The 20,163-nt window shown below is 34.7% G+C and overlaps 1 protein-coding gene across 1 annotated transcript in view; it reads left to right on the top strand.

Moving 5' to 3' along the window:
* LOC124371185 (eIF-2-alpha kinase GCN2-like) overlaps positions 1 to 20,163 on the top strand; it is a 111,836-nt gene that overhangs the window by 85,907 nt on the left and 5,766 nt on the right. Inside the window, 8 exon segments of the mRNA XM_046829503.1 lie at positions 1,907 to 2,005; positions 2,386 to 2,671; positions 2,838 to 3,025; positions 5,088 to 5,318; positions 11,200 to 11,357; positions 14,730 to 15,140; positions 15,142 to 15,310; positions 17,647 to 17,756. Of these exon segments, the coding sequence (XP_046685459.1) occupies positions 1,907 to 2,005; positions 2,386 to 2,671; positions 2,838 to 3,025; positions 5,088 to 5,318; positions 11,200 to 11,357; positions 14,730 to 15,140; positions 15,142 to 15,310; positions 17,647 to 17,756 (1,652 nt within the window).

Raw genomic sequence — 20,163 nt, 5'->3', positions numbered from 1 at the left:
ATCAAAACCGACCGACGTCTGACCGTCAGACAGATTGCTGAACTCCTTGACATATCGGTAGGTAGTGCTCACACACAATTTTAAAAGACAATCTTAACATGTCTAGAGTGTGTGCTCGTTGGATTCCTCGTTTACTCACACCTGAACAAAAACAAAACCGTGTCGATGTTTGCCTTGAGTGGAAGCGGTTCGTTGAAGAAGATAGGGATTGGTGGAAGAGTGTAATCACTGCTGATGATGAGTCCTGGGTTTATCAGTATGACCCTGCAATGAAAATCCAAAGCACTGAGTGGGTAGAAAAAAATGAAGGTCGCCCGAAGAAAGCTAGGGCAACCAAATCTGCAAACAAAGCAATGGTCATTACTTTTTTTGACTATAAAGGAATGGTGTACACTCATTCAGTTCCACGTGGACAGACAATCAATGGAGACTATTACAAACAAGTTTTGGCTACATTAATGAATGATCACATTTCTCGAAAGCGTCCAGAACTTCGAGGAAACTGGAAACTTCATCACGACAATGCGCGGCCTTACATTGCACACGTTGTGACAGAATATTTGGCCAAACGAAACATTAAGGTCGTGCCCCACCCACCTTATAGTCCTGACCTTGCGCCCTGTGACTTTTTTTTGTTTCCTACTGCAAAAAAAGGAATTAAAGGGACGTCGTTTTGATTCGGAACAGGATGCAGTAAAGGCTTTGGAGGTGATCCTGAAGAACATGTCAAAGGATGGCTTCTCTAACGTTTTTTCCAGGCATGGCAAAGGCGCTGGGACAAGTGCATTTCACTTAATGGGGAATACTTTGAAGGTGAAAAATTTTATGTAGATTAGAATTAAATAATAAATGTTTTATAGACACAGTCTCAGTCTTTATTGAACAACCCTCGTATATCAACAAACAAGTATATTTAATAGATTGTTTATTTGTCCACATCATTATTCATTGATAATTAAAATATCAAAAATCTGAATATGAATTGTTTACTGAGTATTCTAAACTTTACAGGAATAAAAATAAAAGACAAGAAAGAAATAAGTAGGAAATATCAGGATGGGTGCGACTGGTAAACAAGCAACTGCAGCCCTTTAAAGGTGTGGACACACTTAACGCAGGGCTAACAATCACTATGCCACTGATACAATATGTGAACAGCACACGTCCATATGCTTGGGTGGCCACACTGGATATATGAAATGAAAGGCGTAACTTATTATTAGGAACAAAAATGCTACAATAGCTACATTTTAGAGTTAAAAATCTAATGCCTAAAGGTTTTTTCTCTCAAATCAACTTTTTAGAAAAAGAAAGTCAGTAAAATAATTTCTTCTGATATCTTTTTCATGCCAACTTTTTTTACCAATATTTTGGTATTCCTCACTGAATAAATTTTATAAAAAATATATTTTCACATAGATTGTGTTAAATGCCCTATTGCACAACATTAAAAAACTAATATTGACAATACAATGTGTTCCTGTGCATGCATCATGGACCAGTCAAAATGGACATGTCCCCAAAATACATTTCTTGGGTGGTGCGCACTATGTACGTGTGATACGTTTGTTGCAGATTGAATCAGTGGAGGTATTTAGATAAAGCTATGTAACTAAAACAGGAAGATACATTTTTTTGGAAAACAAGACATTACAAATGTTTAGAACAAAGTAATTATCCACACTAGTATGACCTTAACTGATAAAAATTAGACAGCAGAGTTTGGATTTAAACTGGGAAATCAACTGATAAGTATTTAAATGTTTTTTTTTTAATAATGTTTGTAAACATGAAAATAATTTCCAAAACAGTTTTTAACGGTTAAACATTAACTGAACTTTACTCAGTCCATGATGAGTTTTACTCTAGATTGAACAAATGAAGTATGTGTGTGTGTTTTTTTTAGAAAATGACAACAGCACAAGATGTTACTTATGACATGTCTGTGAGCAAAGGGCGCTGGTTTGTTAGTCTGCTTCAAGAGGTGGTAGAGAAGACACGCAAGGTTAGTACATTCAGGAAAGAGTAAAGTTTTCTGCAAAAAGAAATTATGTTGCTTTTTAATTGTCGAATTTAATATAACATTATTAAGTAAATTGACTTTATAGTTTAACAGGTAAAGTCTATATTAAAAGTGTTATTAAATCAGATAATTTGAGAAACCGACCTTAACAAATTTAACATTTATAATGTTTATTTAGCTATTTGATATAATTTACAGACTGAGAATTTGTCTTATTTCTTAATAAATTTTGTTGTATAGAATGTTTCAAACTCCATTTTCCTTCTGATTGTTAATATTCATTGTAACTTCATATTTTTCCAAATTTAGGAAATATCAATAGAATTATTGTAAAGCTGTATTAAAATGTAGTTGGCTTTCAGGTTCTGGAAACACATGGGGCTGTGAGCCTGTCGCCGCCACTACTAGTGCCATGTGGGGCTGCCCCACTCCCTACTGCTGCAGTATCAGTGATGACACGGTGGGGGGGAGTGGCAATGCTGCCCCACAACCTGCGGTTACCGTTTGCCAGGTTCCTGGCTCACAATCCGTCTATCACACAATTCAAGCGGTATGCAATTGACCGTGTTTACCGGGAAAGGAGAGTGCTCGGACATCATCCCCGGGAATTGTACGAGTGCGCCTTTGACATTGTCACCCCCTCCTCAGGTATAGTGTTGTGAGTGGCTTGGAATATTAGGAACAAGGCCAACTCTGTAATGTGTTAAATAGTGTCAACTTATTCCAGTAAATAGTATTAATTTAATATACTTTTGGTTAAGGATTTACTACTTACTTTAAATTAAATAATAACTATAAGATTTGTTTGTCACAGGTAACATGGTGGCAGAGTCAGAGCTGTTGTCAGTAGTGTGGCAAGTACTTAACGAGTTCCCCTCACTTTTACACAACAACTGTGTGATTTGCTTGAACCACACCAGTCTGCTGAGAGCTATCTTTCTCCACTGTGGCATCGAAGTAACCAAACACAACAGGGTCTGTGCTTTGCTGGCTCAAGCTAAGGTATGTGCATTAACCACTTTAGTTATTTGTCTAATAATTTTTATTAGTGTGTGTGTGTATTCTGTAGATATGTCTTATGTAAATATTGTTTAATGAAACTCAAGTTTTAATTAAATTTTGCTTCTTTGACTTCTCATAAAAGCAATGGAATAGAACATGTAAAATGCAGTCAATATATTTAATGTATGGCATTAGCTTTTTCAATTAAGAGTAGAATGATAGGAAGTAAGACAAAAAACAGGAGAGCCATGTTTGTCATGCTACAACTAATGGCATTGTATCAGGCACATCCTGCTGTTTTCTACTTCAGGACTTCAGGTGATCACAGAGAGCTCATGTCCATAACAAAGGGCATATACAATATTTTAACAGATACAAAATCCAATTTTTCAAAGGCTGCAAAAATCATTGACTGCAGTGATTCCATGTTACAGTAATGTGGGATATTAGATGTAAATTGATACAATTTTAGGACCAAGAAAATAGGAGAATATAGCAGACAAATTACAATAAACAAGGATATACAAATTATTGCATTAAGTTTACTTAGCGCTTATACATTATTTTACAATAAAATACAAAAAACCATGAGTACTAATGATTACAATGATTCAGGATGGACTCATGAAGCAGGCATGTGTGTCTTTATAGGTAACTTTCTAATCCTAAATACAGGGTCTCAGAAAAAAATGCCAGGATTTTGAACTGCAATTACTTATAAATTATTCAAGATAATTAAACTATAAATTTGAATTTCAAATTGAAGTTGAAATTACTAAGTTTTGTTTTCCATGTAGCATGGGCGGAAACGGTGACATTGCTTGCGCAGAACAGCTGCTCGGTACCAGTCCGCTGCTGTTACTGACACACCTGACACCAATCACGAGTACAATGTTTACGGCACTACAGAAGAAACAGTGTGGTTTGTAGTACGCAAAATTGAAATCAATTGTTGTGTGCAGCGTCAATTTCAAGTAACTTGTGGCGGTCAGCCTGGAATTTTAAAATTCCCACCACGGCAAACTGGTACTCTTGATGAATAGAGTGTGGTAGGCAGCAGTCTGATTACCCAAACAGCTGATAAGCTAGCTTCCTTCTCACCGCACCGTTCCTGCAGAGTTCCGACGTGGACCAGCCAAGTGAGTTTTGGGGTGGCAAGAGACAAACCCACTGGCCGTCTAAGCCTTAGTATCTTAGATAAAAAATAATTTAATTCATTGTAATTGGTGACAGTTGTGTGAAAATATAATGTTATTATTATATTTTCACACAACTGTCACCAATTACAATGAATTAAATTATTTTTTATGAAGGGAAACTGGTGGGATGGACAGGCGGCTATATAGAGTATATGTAACTAATTGGTGATGGGAGGAAGCCGATAATTACGGCTCTACTCTGCAAAGATTACTGGCTAGCTACACCTTTAATGTTGCATACTTATTGAGGTCAAAATTCACCAGATGATAAAGCAATTCGTGGCTGGTTTAACCAGTTTCGTGACACAGGAAGTGTGTTGAGAGGACATTCAACTGGCCTGCCAAAAAGAAATGATGACAAAACAGAAGAAATCCAAAAATTGTTCATCAGAAGCCAAAAAAAAAAAAAATGTATTATCCGATGAAGTCTTCAGTTAAACACACCAAAATTAACAGTCCACAATGTTATTCGTAAACCACTGAGACTTCATGTCTACAGTTAAGACGTCAGATTAAACCTGCTAATTGCAAGAAATTTAATACCACTGTGACAGCCACAGAGCAACAAATGGAGCTCACATCAAAACTTTTTAAGTTATGAAAACAAAATTTGTTCTATTCCTTTCAATGTGACTTTTAACCAATTAGTTATCTTTATTAGTTTTTAAATAACGGCCGTTCAAAATCTCTGCATTCTTTTTCGAAGACCTTGTATTATCAAATGATAATTTGGATATTTGTGCTTCAATTACAATTAACGTTTACACTCTATTTCACATTGCGTAACTGATCATTCAAATTGTTACCAGTAATGTCCATTCTACAAAAATGAATACAATGAGAATTTAGTGTTTGTGTTGCAGGAAGAGAACTATAGCAAGCCGGAGGTAGAATCACTGTTGTCAGGTCTGGACCTGGCCGATCACACTGTCAGTACACTGTTCAGCTTGCTGGAACAGGAGCATTCGTGTGGGCGGGCGGCTGCTGTACTACAGCCTGTACTGCGGCGCAGTAGTGCTACCCACATGCTATGCAAACAGGCCTTCCACCAACTCGAGTTAATTGTCACCAACACTGCAGAACTTGGTGTCAAGGTACACCATATTACAATTGCTACAAACTGGCTTATTTTACAGTCAATAAAACTTAATACTTGAAATACATTTATATGTGTATCTGTGTAAAACTAAACTGACCAAATAGTAAGAAAGATGCTCTGAGATTTTAAAATTATATTGGAGTTCTAGTTCCAGCTACAACTGGTTGCCATATTAAATTAGTTTTTGTTTGTAAAACTAAATGTATATAATTTGTTGTTCTTACATACTAATTTATCTAATCAATATGTTCATCCAATCTGGTACATATTATCAAGACGACTCTGGGGCAAAATAGAAATATGTGCTATAATGAGCTGACTTTGCCGCTGTGCCTGGCCCAATCACCAATAGTATAACATATCTCATCAGCTATCTGCGGTATTAAGACACAGCTCTGTTTGCAACATGTGACAATAGTAATACTCATTGTGAGTATTATTGAGTTTTTCAAACCTAGGATAGATCATCTCAGAGACTATTCAATACAACTATAAAAATGCCCACTTAACCATAAAGACCATTCGAACATTTACAATTTTGTACTGTTCAACTATAAGTATGGTAACAAAATCAATCTATCAACAATTACTTTATTTTATCTTTGTTACTAGTAGGCTTATATAGGCTTAATAGGAAAATCAGTAGACTTACCTTGAAAACTATCTTATAGGGTCCATTGATTGGAAAAACACAAAAAATGCAAAACATGTTCTATAAACCAATGTACAATGACACCTTCACATGCTCATCAACAAAGGAGGTTTTTAAGATAAGAGGACACAACACATGTTGTACAGAAAATATAATTCACAACTCCAATGCCAACATTGTGTAGCACAGTGTATAGAGGCCTCACAACCAATAGCCTAAGAACAAAAATAAAACAAGTCCTGAATATGAATGGGCTTAAGTAATATTCCAGAAATATAGTCAGAATATGTTAAGCCTGGATCCAGGGAAAAAATTTAGAGCTCCGAACTATGGATGTAGTTCATTGCATTCATGTTACTACATTTTTATAAGTTGCTTTTGTGAGGTTTTCCTTTCCTTTTTATTTGTATAATTTGCAGGTTTTTGTGTACATTTTATTATTAATAATTTACGTACTAAATTGTAAGTAGTTGTTGTTTTGGTTGTTTAATTTTCTACTTATAAATTGTAAACTTTATATATTTGTACTTTTTTAAATTCTTTTGTAATGAGACTTAAAATGTTTTTCAATTAAAAACTCCTTTTAACTGCCATTTGACTTTCCCTAGTCAAAGTGTAGCCTTTGTTTCAATTACAATTTCAACATGAAGAAAATTTGATCTATATATATAAAAATGAAACTGTTCGTGTGTGTAACAGCATCACTCACAAACGGCTGGACGGATTCGCCTAATTTTTTTTTTAAATTTGTTCGTCTTGATCTGTAGAAGGTTATAGGATACTTTTTATCCCTTTCCCGATTCAGGATTCCGCCCCACTGGTTACAGAAATACCCGTAAGAAATGCATTGCAGCAAACATATGTTATTAAGTGAAAGAGTCTTTTCAAATTTTTAATCAGCTGTTCTTTGTAAACATATATAATGCGACAAAAAATATATTTATATATAAATTTCTTTACACTTATAGTTTTAAAGCATAGAGTAAGCTTAAGAGAAACGACAAATTTTGTTTAAACTGTTTCTGCAATCATAATATATAAAAATGAATGTTTGTGTGTTTGTCCTTTATAGACTCAGAAACTATTGGACCGATCACTATGAAAATTTGTATTTTTCTATGTAGAAGGTTTATACGCAATGCCCATTGATGTAACTAACCACCAGGCTGTACTGAAAGATATAAAAGTTATCAAAGCGCCTGCACATTATAAACTGCAATTACAACACAGTAGTTACGTATATTAAAATATCCAAACACTATTTGAAGGCAAAGAAATATACGGGCAAAGCTTAAGAGACGCGTGCGAAGCCGCGGGAAACAGCTAGTATGGCTATAAATTTGTTGTCTGAGAGTTTCCAACAAAGTAAAATATCATCACAGATGCTTGTATTTACAAAACAAGTTTTTCAATTGATGCAAACAAAATGTAACTGTAACCATGTAGTTTATTCCAGCTGTCATCATGCAAGTGAGCTATAAACACCATAACAAAGTGTATTTGTCTATGAAGTTATGGCTTATATTTTTGGTTTAATAACTTTGTGTTTGATGAGTTAAATATTTTCCCATAATTATAATTCTGTGGGTTCATTTTCATATTGTGTGTAAAGTAAAATAAAAACTGTATACTTATTTTTGCAATAAATGTTTTATAACAAATGTAGGGTTATATAAAAGTACTATTTTTACTCTGCTTTGAAAATTATCCCTTTTCAACAATTTTTTAACGTTTCATACTTTTTATTTCATTCAACATTGAAACATTTGGCATTTCTAGGTTATTTTTAATTTATGCAAAAGGATGAATCAGGCGACATTGAGTTTGACAATGGTGCACGTCACTGCATGTGATTTGGCTGAGAATTAGTAAAGCTAATAATTCAGGGTGATATCTTGAGAATGGTTTGAGCTATAGAAATGTTGTATATTTTACTTAGCTATCGCTAAGATGTCTAGTGAAATTGGTCTGTTTGTCTTCTGTTTATCTGCCTGTGTATTTCTGTTTTCTGGTCTCAAGAATGAATTGAGCTTTAAATGCACTTTAAATTTTGCACTTCATTTGTTTAATAAACAAGAGTACTTAGGATGAAAGTGCATATTTATTCATGGGATTTGGCTAAGTGTCATTGAAGTCTGTCACTAAGTAGGCTGGAAGACTTTCTCTTCTTTCTGCCTGGGGGCCTGTACAATATTCTTCTGTCCGATTGCATGTCTGTATCGGGACATCTCGATAATGAAATTTTGCATTTAACGCTTTAGCATTTAACTTCAGTGAAGCCTGTTATGCGACATGGAATGTGGTGACTCCTATCTTGTTTATTACATGATTAATTGATATAGCTTATGTGTGTTAAGGTTAAGAATTTCACTATGACTAAGACCCGATTATGACATATTTTCAAAGCCAACAGTCACTAATTAAAAAAAAAAAATTATTCCACTCAAATGGTCTAGCGTTTGGATCATGGAGTGTCTGCTGCTTATCTTGCATTTATTCGCAACTGCTTGAATCCGTAGCTCCAAAGAACTACCATCAGTCCCACTACTGCTTAGCTCATAATTTCCACTGCCCGCCTTTCCCCGTCCAGTCAGAATAAATTTACCTTCCCCTGTTACTTTACCACCTGAACCCACATTGTTTTTAATTAGTTTGATTTGTGCATGATGCTTTGGTTACATGCCGGTGTTTTAGTTTGAAAAAAATTTGGAAAAAAAGATATCAAGCAAACATGAAGTAAAACGTTATTGTCTAATTAAAGATTATCAACCCTTGAAGAAAATATTTTAAATAATGTTGACTGGACTAAACTTTATGAGTAGATGATGTAGATATAATGTTTAGTTTGTTTTATGGATACTCTGTTGCCATTGTTTAACCACCACTTCCCAAGATTAAAACAATAGCAGCAATAGAAAGCAGATGGTTAGAGTTAATAATACTGAGTCTGGTTACCTTAATGTTACTGCAGGAGTTCTCCAGGGCTCTGTTTTGGGGCCCTTTTTGTTTATGACTTTAGGGTTAATGTACCATCTCTGTCTCAATTATATGCTGACGATACTAAGATTAGTACAGGTGTTAACATTCCTAACGTTACGGCACAATTGACAACATCCTTAGAATTAGCAAATAATTGGTACTCTGCAAAAAAACTATTAAATACGAAGAAAAAAACAGAGAATATCATATTTATATTAAGAAGTCAAATAAATAACAAGAATGAATGCTTGCTTAAACCTGTAAAACTATTGGAAATTTTTCTTGGTATGATACAAAACTAAATTAGAGTGCTCTTGTTGACAACATTTTAGCTGTCAAGGGTAAAATTTTTGCTAAGAAAGCTCAGGTTTTGTGTCACGTTTGATACACTTATATTGACATATTCTGGTTTATTCTATAACCATCTGTGTTATGAGGTTCGTCTTTGGAGGAAATTCTAGTGCTGCAAAGAGAGTCTGTTTGGCAAAGAAAGGCCAATAGAATTATTGCTGAACCCAGCCAGTAATTTTGACTCTGGCCTCTATTTATATTCTTCAGAATGTAGTCTACAGAAAAGAAAACCTAAACAAATTTGTGACTCACAGTACTCTTCATGATTATGACACAAGATGTAGAGATGATTTAATCACTCCAAATATTAGACTTGAGAAATTTTATAAAAATCACAACTACCAGCAACTCAAGCTGTATATTAAGCTCCCCTGTGCTTTAAAAACTTTGCCAATAAAAAAACTCAAACAAAATGCTGTCAGACTGGTCAAAAAGAAAGAATTTTATTCCGTTGAAGAATTCATGGACTGTGGGAATATTGAGCATATCCTTATATATTTCTTGTGTGCATGTGTATGTCACTGAACTCCTCCTAAACTGCTGGACCGATTTAAATGAAATTTTGTTTTTCTCTAGGCGGATTTTGAGCAGTTGTTTAGTTACAAATTTAATCTGTTACAACTTAAATTTAGAAGATAAAAGTTTTAAAAGTGCCTGCACATTTTAAACTGTAGTTACGAGACAGTTACATATATAAAATAGCCAAACACTATTTTAAGGTGCTACGTTATGATAGATATTTGTCTTTAAAATAAATTTCTGGTTGAACTTAAAGCTTGAGTGTTAAAACACTATAATAAAGTACATGTACGTGTGGCATGCGTCTTTTAACAATTTTGTTGTGGTCTGCAGGACACCTCAGCCTACAAAAATTTAAAATCTTCCATAATTCAATTTTTTAAATATGAGCAATAATAACCATCATGAAGTAATTTTAATTTATTTATTAAATGTTACTTGAATTACTATGAGTTTGTAAAATTAACTTGATTTTTTGTCATAGCTTACTTATTAGAACTGTCACAACAGATGATTTTATTTTTGTTACAATTACTCAAAACTGTATCTACAAATTCTAATCCTAACAATATTATAAATGCGAAAGTGCGCTGAAATTTATATAGACATTCTTAGGCTCTCTGGGATGAATATAGGTCTATACTTATTTCGAAAATCCCTCCAGGCTAAGCCCCACTGGTCTTTAAAGTAGTGACAAAATCCCACCTTGGTCTCTAAAGTTGTGAAATATCAATTAAAGAGCATTTCTAATGTAATCAACTGTTCTGTCTAAATATTGTTCATTATTTTCAATTTGCTTACATTTATAGTGTATACAAATATTTTTAAAACCGTTTTAGTTTTCATCAAAAGGTAAGTACTCATATATCTTACAAAATACCCCAAAACATAAGATGGTTTGAATTTGACACTGAAGACTCTCTTTGAAGCAGTCGGCAAGAGCTGTGGTAGATGAAAGTTTGCTGGACTGTGATTTTGACCTAATGTACAAATTCCATCTCTAAACTTTCTAAAATATTAACAATATTCTTCAGTTTGTAAAGAAACAAATGACATGTGACAAATCCTCTTGTAACATTAATGTTATTTAACGGCAATACAGAAATTTTAAAGTTATAAACTATATGTTTTGTAGCAGTTCAAAGAAACTCTTGTAGTCAGCTATAACAAGCCTGTCAGTATAAAGAATACAACGTATAGTCCTAGGGTTGACTGTGTGAGAATAATTTGCAATTAGTGAATCAAGCAATAAGTTATTATTTTACATGATATATCAAAGGAAACAAATATTTACCATAACTGTGTTTTTAGAGATATATGTTTTGAGTATGTTTTGTTAAATTTGACATAGAATAACAATGTCTTGATTTTTCAGTGTCCCATAGTGGTGTCACCGGGACTGGTGGAGGATATGAGCCACTATTCAGGCATGATCTGTCAGGTGGTGTGGGAACAGAGGAGCAAACAGAGTCGCAGTCAGCGCTCCATCATAGCTGCCGGGGGTCGCTACGACACTCTCATCTCCTCTCTACGGTGATTATTGTTATATGTTATAGTAATAACAACTGGGTCACAAATAAAATATGTAAATATGTTCCTAAAAATGATCACCTCAGATTTTTTTTAAAGCTGCACCATACGGATTTTGGCTAACCATCAAAAGATGTTCACCTGATATAGACATAAAACACTCTGACTAATCAAGCCATGTTTTTTTAAATCTTGGACCAAATGAATAGAATAAAATTTCACCCGCACAAAAGAGGTTTGATGAGTCTTGTCTGTTCATATCTTGTTGGTTCTTTATCCAGAATGATTCCACTGTTTACAATTTCTGTTTATATTGAGGCCTGTGAATTAAAGCGTTTATAATAAACTAGAAAGAAGGAATGTAAGATGTGTTACAAACGATTTTTTCACAAATGAACTAAGGACAGAGTAAACCAATTTTGAAAATCTTAATCAAATCAATGCTGTGCCAATTCTATGACAGAAACACTGAAAACAACAAGAATGATAATTATATTGATAATCCTGAATTCTACTAATAAATGTTAGATGGGAAGTGAACTGGAATTTTTTTTAATAATTGTAAGATATCTTTAGTGGATTAACTATACTTCACACTTGATGTTTACATGGTTTATTAAGTACTGTTACAGTTTCAAAATACTGCAACACTTGCTTGTGGCCATGCATATTATAAAAGCACAGTAAATTATACTGTAATTATGGTTTTACTTAAAACTGTTGTTGATTTGAGGATGTTGAGATGTGTATCTACTAATAACAAGAGAGAAGAATATGCACGTTCAGCTTTCTTTACATGACAGGTTAAATTCACCCAGCCTCCGTATTGCTTCTAACCCCCACCAATGGACACCATTATAAGGTAAATGCTTATTTAATTATACTGGTCTACTATTGATAATATGTATTAGAACTAACACTGAGTAGCCCGGGATTGGCATATCAGATGCAGAAAAATCCTTGTAAATTGCCACCATCGATTTGTGACGATCCATATTTAACCCTTTTAGCCCCGGCGTCCGATATATCGGACAGAGGTGGTCTAGCTAAAATGCCCAACGTCCGATATACCGGACGTCTCGAGAATTTAATGTAGCTGGCTAATAATATGTCCAAATGCCATCAGTTTCGGTATAGTAGTCGGTGAAGAAACGGGCTACATGCAAAAACAATAAACCTTCCAATTGGCATCGTATTTCGTCGTCGTTGAGCGTAGTTTATTTGTCGATGTCAGCTGTCAGATGACTTCAGTTGTATTGTTGTTGTATGCTGACTTATAACCTCAATTAGTTTGCGTGATTGAAAGCGGTTGTTTTTCGTGTGATTTATTGTATTATTAGTAAAAAAAACATGAATAAACGTCGTAGAGAAAAGTTACCAGTGAGTGAAAACACTTTGATAAACACTATTATTGGTACTTTGGGGTTATACCGACAATACCCAGACATGAATCGTTATTTGACATTTTGCTTCTACTGATTACTAGATTAGCGTAGAACAATATTTCGTCAATATAAAACAGGAATTGTCTTATCGCAAACCCCCCCCCCATCCTCAGACAGAGGTCAAAGTCGAGCGTCTAGTAGATAACGTGATTGCAGAGTCTCGCCGCCCATTCAGCTGGTGCGTCGCTTTGTTGTACTTCCGTGTTTTACCTCTACATTTCTCCAAACACAAAAATTCAATAAAAACAAACATGATCAAACTAAAACTAAACTCTTTATTGAAAAAAACACTCAAAACTTGTTTTTATACTTGATCACACTCCGCCACCCAAAATGCGAGTGCCATGCCTTCGCGCTGATGTCAACGAAAGAAAAACATCCCTCGAGATAGTACCTATCAGTAAAATATCAAATTCTAGAGGATCTGATCAGAAATATAAATTGAATTGTAATGGAAAGGCAATTATATACCGTGTAAATCATGTGATGCCGCGCGGCCTGTCGTAATCGGGATTCTCGAGAAAGATAAGATAACAGCGACAACAATACCGATAACAATGCCTGGAAATGCTTGTAAGTTTGTAATTTTGTAATTAAAGAGTTGTTTTTTCGTTCTATCATGTTTGTTTCTATAAATTTATATTTTTGTGTTCTTCATACTGGTGTGGTCGGTATAATCCCAAAGTGCCCTATTATTAGTGGTGAATGTGCTATTTTTGAAGACAATGAATTGAGTTGTTTATATAAAATGTATATATTGTAAATATTATTTCTTTTACTTTTTTGAAAAATTAAACAAGTTTTAGTCTTACAAACCATTACAATTATTTTGTGTTATTTTACAATTGATATTATTTCAAAAGTACAAAAACAAGTATACATATCTGTATACTTCTACTGACGTGTATTTGGAAATATATGAAGAAGTGCTTATGCAGCAATACAATTAATTGGATATATCTCCTGCATTTATCAAGGAAAGTTCTTCAAATTTTGTCTGTGTAGTAAGAAATATGTGTACAACAAAATTGCTTCATTTTTCAGGGGCTACAATTTTTTTTCTACCCTTTATGTATGTCCAAACTATAAAAAATAAAAAAAATAAATTTTTTTGATGTATAAATACGCAAAAAAAAAACAAATAATTCTGTAAAAGTACTTTTTAACTATTACATCTAAGAGTACACTTATTTGTGAACAATTTAAAATAAAAACCTAAAAATTATCTTCAAAAATAAGAAAACTATATGTATTTTCCCTCAATTCTGCACTACGGTCCCTTATCGCCATGAGCTTTCTGGCAAGTCCATGGAAAAATGGCTGGGGTTAAAAGGGTTAAGTAATATTTATTATATAGTACACCGAAAAAAATAAATAAATATCCAAGAAACCATATAGGTGCATTTGATATGTTTTCATGTATGAATTAATGCCCCGTTTTTTATTGTGTTCTTCCTCGTAGGTCTTTGGAATAATAATGAACTATGGTGTAGTTATGGTCTGTTAGCCTGTGAATTTAGGGAGGTTTGTAGCAAATGCATTAAAGTGGTATACATTATTTACCCAACTATTGATCTTGGCAAATCGTACAGATTGTTATCTTCTTTAGTACAAGAAATTGACACTATATTTAGTGATAATAAATTAAATGACCTGGTCAAGATATCTCCTGTCAGTGCTGTCGTGTGTTCTGTGGGCACCAAGCTCATGACACGAGGGAAGTTTAGTCTTACTAGATCTCTGTTACAGTCAGATGCAAGAGGGGAGCCAGTGTCAGAGTGCTGTGGGTATCAGTTTCTCTCTGGACAAGCTGGTCACAACCTTGCAGGCTGACCAGTTCAAGATATCTCCTGTCAGTGCTGTTGTGTGTTCTGTGGGCACCAAGCTCATGAAACGAGGGAAGTTTAGTCTTACGAGATCTCTGTTACAGTCAGATGCAAGAGGGGAGCCAGTGTCAGAGTGCTGTGGGTATCAGTCTCTCTCTGGACAAGCTGGTCACAACCTTGCAGGCTGACCAGTTCAAGATATCTCCTGTCAGTGCTGTTGTGTGTTCTGTAGGCACCAAGCTCATGACGCAAGAGAATTTTAGTTTTACTATATCTCTGTTATACAGTCAGATGCAAGAGGGGAGCCAGTGTCAGAGTGCTGTGGGTATCAGTCTCTCTCTGGACAAGCTGGTCACAACCTTGCAGGCTGACCAGTTCAAGATATCTCATGTCAGTGCTGTTGTGTGTTCTGTGGGCACCAAGCTCATGACGCAAGAGAATTTTAGTTTTACTATATCTCTGTTACAGTCAGATGCAAGAGGGGAGCCAGTGTCAGAGTGCTGTGGGTATCAGTCTCTCTCTGGACAAGCTGGTCACAACCTTGCAGGCTGACCAGTTCAAGATATCTCCTGTCAGTGCTGTTGTGTGTTCTGTGGGCACCAAGCTCATGACCCGAGAGAAGCTCAGTCTCATTAGAGATCTCTGGGCAGCAGGGATCAAGACATACCTGCTGGATGGTGTACAGGTATGCTGTTCATACTTACCCATGGTTTCATACACTTTTGGCAAGTAAGAACCAATTTCATTGTAGCCTTCAACTGGCATTCCACACATGCACACTTCTCAACCTTCTGCACTGGCTCTCAACTGGTATTCTTTTGGTTATTCTATGTTGTGTTTTCAACTTGCTTATCACAATTAAAATGTTTAATAAAATTACTAATTCTTGCAACTATGAGGTTCCTGCTGTAATTCCATTTTTTTAATGTAAGTAATGTGAAACCGCCTGAAATTTATCGCCAAGTTAAAGATGTTTTGGATATCGACGTGGTGAATGATGGAATGATGAGAAATTAATTAGAATGTTCTAACAAGTCGAAATCAAGGTCGAACAAATGTCCATGATGATGCTCAGAGTGAAATGACCTTCTTCTGTCAACATTGATCTGGTAAGGAAGTTGATGGAAAAGTTTATGAGAACAAATGTTTTACAGTGACAATGCTTTCAGATGAAATTCCACAAATTCATGTACTCTTTTGCTGTACATAATTGTTAAATTACTTATATGTTATAATAAGCTACGTTCTAGTGGGTTCCTAAAATGCTTACTAGTGTTCACAAAACCAAGCAACTTGGTATTGCTTTGCTATGTGCTGTTCCATTTTGGGAGGGGGGCAGTTAGATCACTTGCCATACAACCCGGACTTGGCACCATCCAATGCCACTTGTTCCTACACATGAAACGTGAACTAAGTGGCGAGCGCTTTGAACCCAATGTTGAGGTGAAAATGCTTTGGATTCATAGCTATTATCATTGGTAGGAAGTTTCTATGAAGAGAGAATGCATAGAAAAGCTGGTCATCCGCTACAAGTGTAAACATTGGTGGAAACTATGTAGAAAAATTGATTAAGGAATGCTTTTACATGTAGAAATAAAATTGGTTTGAAAAAATGTTTTACTAATTTAAAAAAATTGTGTTTACCTTCATAATACATCTTGTACCAATTCTGTTTTAACCCTTCCCACATGTATTATGGCAATTCTTTAGTGGAAAAAACTATTCCACATGTGCATGATGGCAAGTGTCATAAAGCTGTTGATAGAATGTGTTAGAATAGAACACCATTCACCTGAGATAAATGATGATCATTGGAAGGCATTCCCATATCTGAAAACACATCTAATTCATGGAAACCCAGACCAGTAAAACTACAGGAACAGTCTGAATTCATGGAGCGAAAACTCAAGTGAGAACCTATGAATTCGCCTGAATGTTTGTACATTTCATGGTGCCTGATTTACAGTTTTTTTATCAGCAAGTGATAGATTTCAGAAGGGCTTTAAGTCAGGAAAGTTGAGACAACTGAGACCCAACACTCACCTAAATGAAACACTGGCAAATTACACGTGATTATTCACATTGACTACTGATATTTATCAACACTTATGGCTCCCACAGAGAGGTGAGTGAGTAGAATGTTATCAACATGAGGTAGGTTAAACTGCTGTCCGATCGTTGCACAATTATCCTTGGAATTATATTTACTCACATTGCAAGACATGGTATTTTTTAATATTTTACAACAAAGAATATTTGTATTTAGGTAAAAAAAATAAATCAATTACAAGATTTAAAAAGTGATGCTTGAATGCAGTGAATAAAATACAGTAAAACCCTGGTTAACCTTACTCGGGTCATCTGAAAGAGTTTGATGAATGATAATGTATATATAAATATAAAAACCGAGCAAAATAGTTCATATTTAACAGTAGAACACTGTGCTAACTCTTCGCATCTAAGCGTGATGCATCACTGTTGCGACTGGCCTGCAAATAATGTGTTCTTTTGACGATTCCCCCTCCCACGCTAACTGCTGCTGCACTGTGCCAAGCCAATGCCTACTACTGTACCGGCAGAATTATGCCACTGCTATTAGTCATTTCCCTGCTCCTGCCACCATTCTCAAAGTGTTACTTAAGGATATCATTTGCACGTAATTTATTTCCCTTATGTACTCATGCTAATAAGTTTTTTTTATGTAATTGGGTTAATAAAAAAGTTGGTTATCCAAAATGACTGACTCCCCTTTATTTCTGTTAACTGATGTTTTACTGTATCATAAAGCTAATATTTAGCAGCATAAATAAATTTAAATTTGTGGTTTGGTCCATGAACTTGTTTAAGTTTAAAAATAATATTGTATAATAGCTGTAGCTTTAAAAAAATGGAAAACCAATTTTATCATTTTTTAATAAACTCAATAAGATTAGGCGGGTTTTCTTCATTAAAACTAGTAAATGAACATTTTTATATTTACACCATAATGTATGTAAATATTTTCTGTATTCTGTTTTCTAGAACTTGGAAGAAATACAAAATTTCTGCCTGGAGATGAATGTTCCTCATATAATTATGTTGAAGGACACAGATCCTAGTTCGGTGAGGATACGCTCATGGAACAAGGACAGGTGATTTTAAAATAAAAATATCAGTAATGAAGATGAAATATTATTGTATATTATCTTACCTGTTTAATTGTTGAGGAGGTGGTGTTGTTGCACCGGTATATTTCTCATTGTATGTTAATATTGCTACCTGTGTAACAGCTACATTAGATAATGAAATACAGTCTCCCTATCTATGGAATTTACTGCCCTAAAAAAATGTAAAACAGCTCTTTTCAGTGCCACTATTGCACCAAAGTTTTAAAGTAAGTGCATGTGACTGTCTCGGTAAATTCCTTCTCTGAGTATATCAGAAATAGTGTTCGCATTATAAAAAATACACATGGAGGATATCGAGCACAGTGCATGAGGCAATATACTTCTCACAGGCTTTTGTAGATGCTGTCCTTTAGAAGGCTTACGATGTTGCAACTTAAGAAAAGGAGAAACTTATGATCAGTTATCCACAAAACTGTATTTGCGATATCTATATTATAATAGTAAATTGCCCAATATTAGGATGATAATCATTTTAAAGTCTTCAAACATCCAGTGGCCTATCACAATACATAAAGACACATGCCTTAACTACTGCCTGTTCCAGGGGTCTCTTCTGACACCACTCCTTATTTTTTTGCCAACTCCACTTCCCTGACTTTTTATAGTGTAGAGTATTGGTCCTTCTGAGATTCTACTCGGAGACACCTTGTTAGCAAGGGTGTGGTGAGATCTTGCTGGGTTCTAATGATTTTCCACCAGGGAGAAATTGCTAATGGTTGTGGAAACCACCCTTGCAGTTAGCATCCTTTTTACTTGAGAATAAATTCTCACACAAAACAACAGGAGAGGGTTTTAAGGGAGAAATCACATCTTGGTACTCCATCCAACAATCCTAGTAGGTAGTATGGATTTTCCTGTAGATCTTACTACGAAAGCCATACCGAATGCAATGCTTGGAAAGCCAAGTTGAATATTTTTGAACAGTCCAGTGACTGTGGTACTGACTACAAAAGAGTCTCATACAATAACCAAATCTAAAGGAGAGTTGGTGGGTTTCTATAGTCAGTGCTGTAGCCCTAAATTGACAAATAGGTTGGATTTGCTATGGGAAGGGATATATATATATATATATATATATATTTGTTTTATATTTTCTTTTAACCAATGGTGCTTCACAAGAGGTGTTGAAGTCTATTAGATATTAATAAGTTCTATGATTACTGTCAAAATCCATTGTGTGTGTGTGTTTTCTTTTTTAAATAAGGGTTAAATAACATAAATTACCTCTGCTGCACCATGTCATTAGTTGTTTTATGTGATATGAGGTTCATGTTACAAAATTATGTCTGTTTACACTAATCTGAGCAAGTGGGATAACTGGAGCAGCTTGGATAACCTTTAAGATGCCTGTTTACTAAGAACAGTATTGGACTAATATAAAAAGCTCGTTCATTTGACATATTTACATATAGTGATCTAGTTGAACTGATGTATAGCCTTTACCTATATTAGCTGAGGTTTGGTTTTGTTCCACTCCATTCCATTTATTTTCTCCGAGAGCACAACTAATGCAAAGTACATTCACAATTTAGTGATATGTTAGACCTGGTTGCTTTGGAGAAAGTTAAAGCATGATATATGAACAGACAGATCAATGGATTATTCATTTATTGTGTGTATATTTTGTACTTATTTGTTTTTTATTTCTTTCTTTTTTATTTATTTAATAAAAAAAGTGGTAATTACAAGAACCTGAGTGTCAGAAAGGAAAACCTGATAGAAAGCTTTAGCTTATTCTTTATCTATTTACTCTTATGCCAATGAAATTTTGAATCAGTGTCCAAATGCTGTAAAAGACAAGCAGTTAAAAAAAAAACAAATTTTGTTGTCAACTTCCGCAGAAATTAAACCCTTAACCCTCCAACTGATGACCGATGGCACAGACATTAATCAATACCACTTGTGAACTGATAAAGACGGCACTCGTCATAGCCATCGGTCAACTTTCCGCTATTATTACGTGAAAACCGTTTTAAGTTACAAAGACGTAACTTGCACCAATCGAATCCTCTACTCATAAATACCAATTCATTTTATATAGTTTATATTCGTAGTATTACTCGTTGTCAGCTGATATCGATCCAAATGTTGTACGGCATACAGCTGATGGGCTATGCAGCTGGTGACGTGCTGCACGGTCTTGGCATTCTTTGTTGCTAAGGTCATTATGTAGGCTAGTTGTTTATAATTGATTTTTATGTTGTGAAATGGGCAATCCTTTCTGTTAAAATGTTATACATGAATTATTGGAAGATGAAAATATTAGTTCTGATGATATTAGTTCTATCACTTATTTATTACTTAGCATTTAAAATAATATATTTAAAAAAATATCTGAAAAATATGCTGCGCAAAGACAAAAACCAGTGTA

This window comes from Homalodisca vitripennis, chromosome 1 (genome assembly GCF_021130785.1).
Source record: "Homalodisca vitripennis isolate AUS2020 chromosome 1, UT_GWSS_2.1, whole genome shotgun sequence".
In the NCBI taxonomy this organism is placed as follows: domain Eukaryota; kingdom Metazoa; phylum Arthropoda; class Insecta; order Hemiptera; family Cicadellidae; genus Homalodisca; species Homalodisca vitripennis.
The sequence above is the reverse complement of the archived record's forward strand: the minus strand, read 5'-3'. Positions and strand labels throughout refer to the sequence as shown.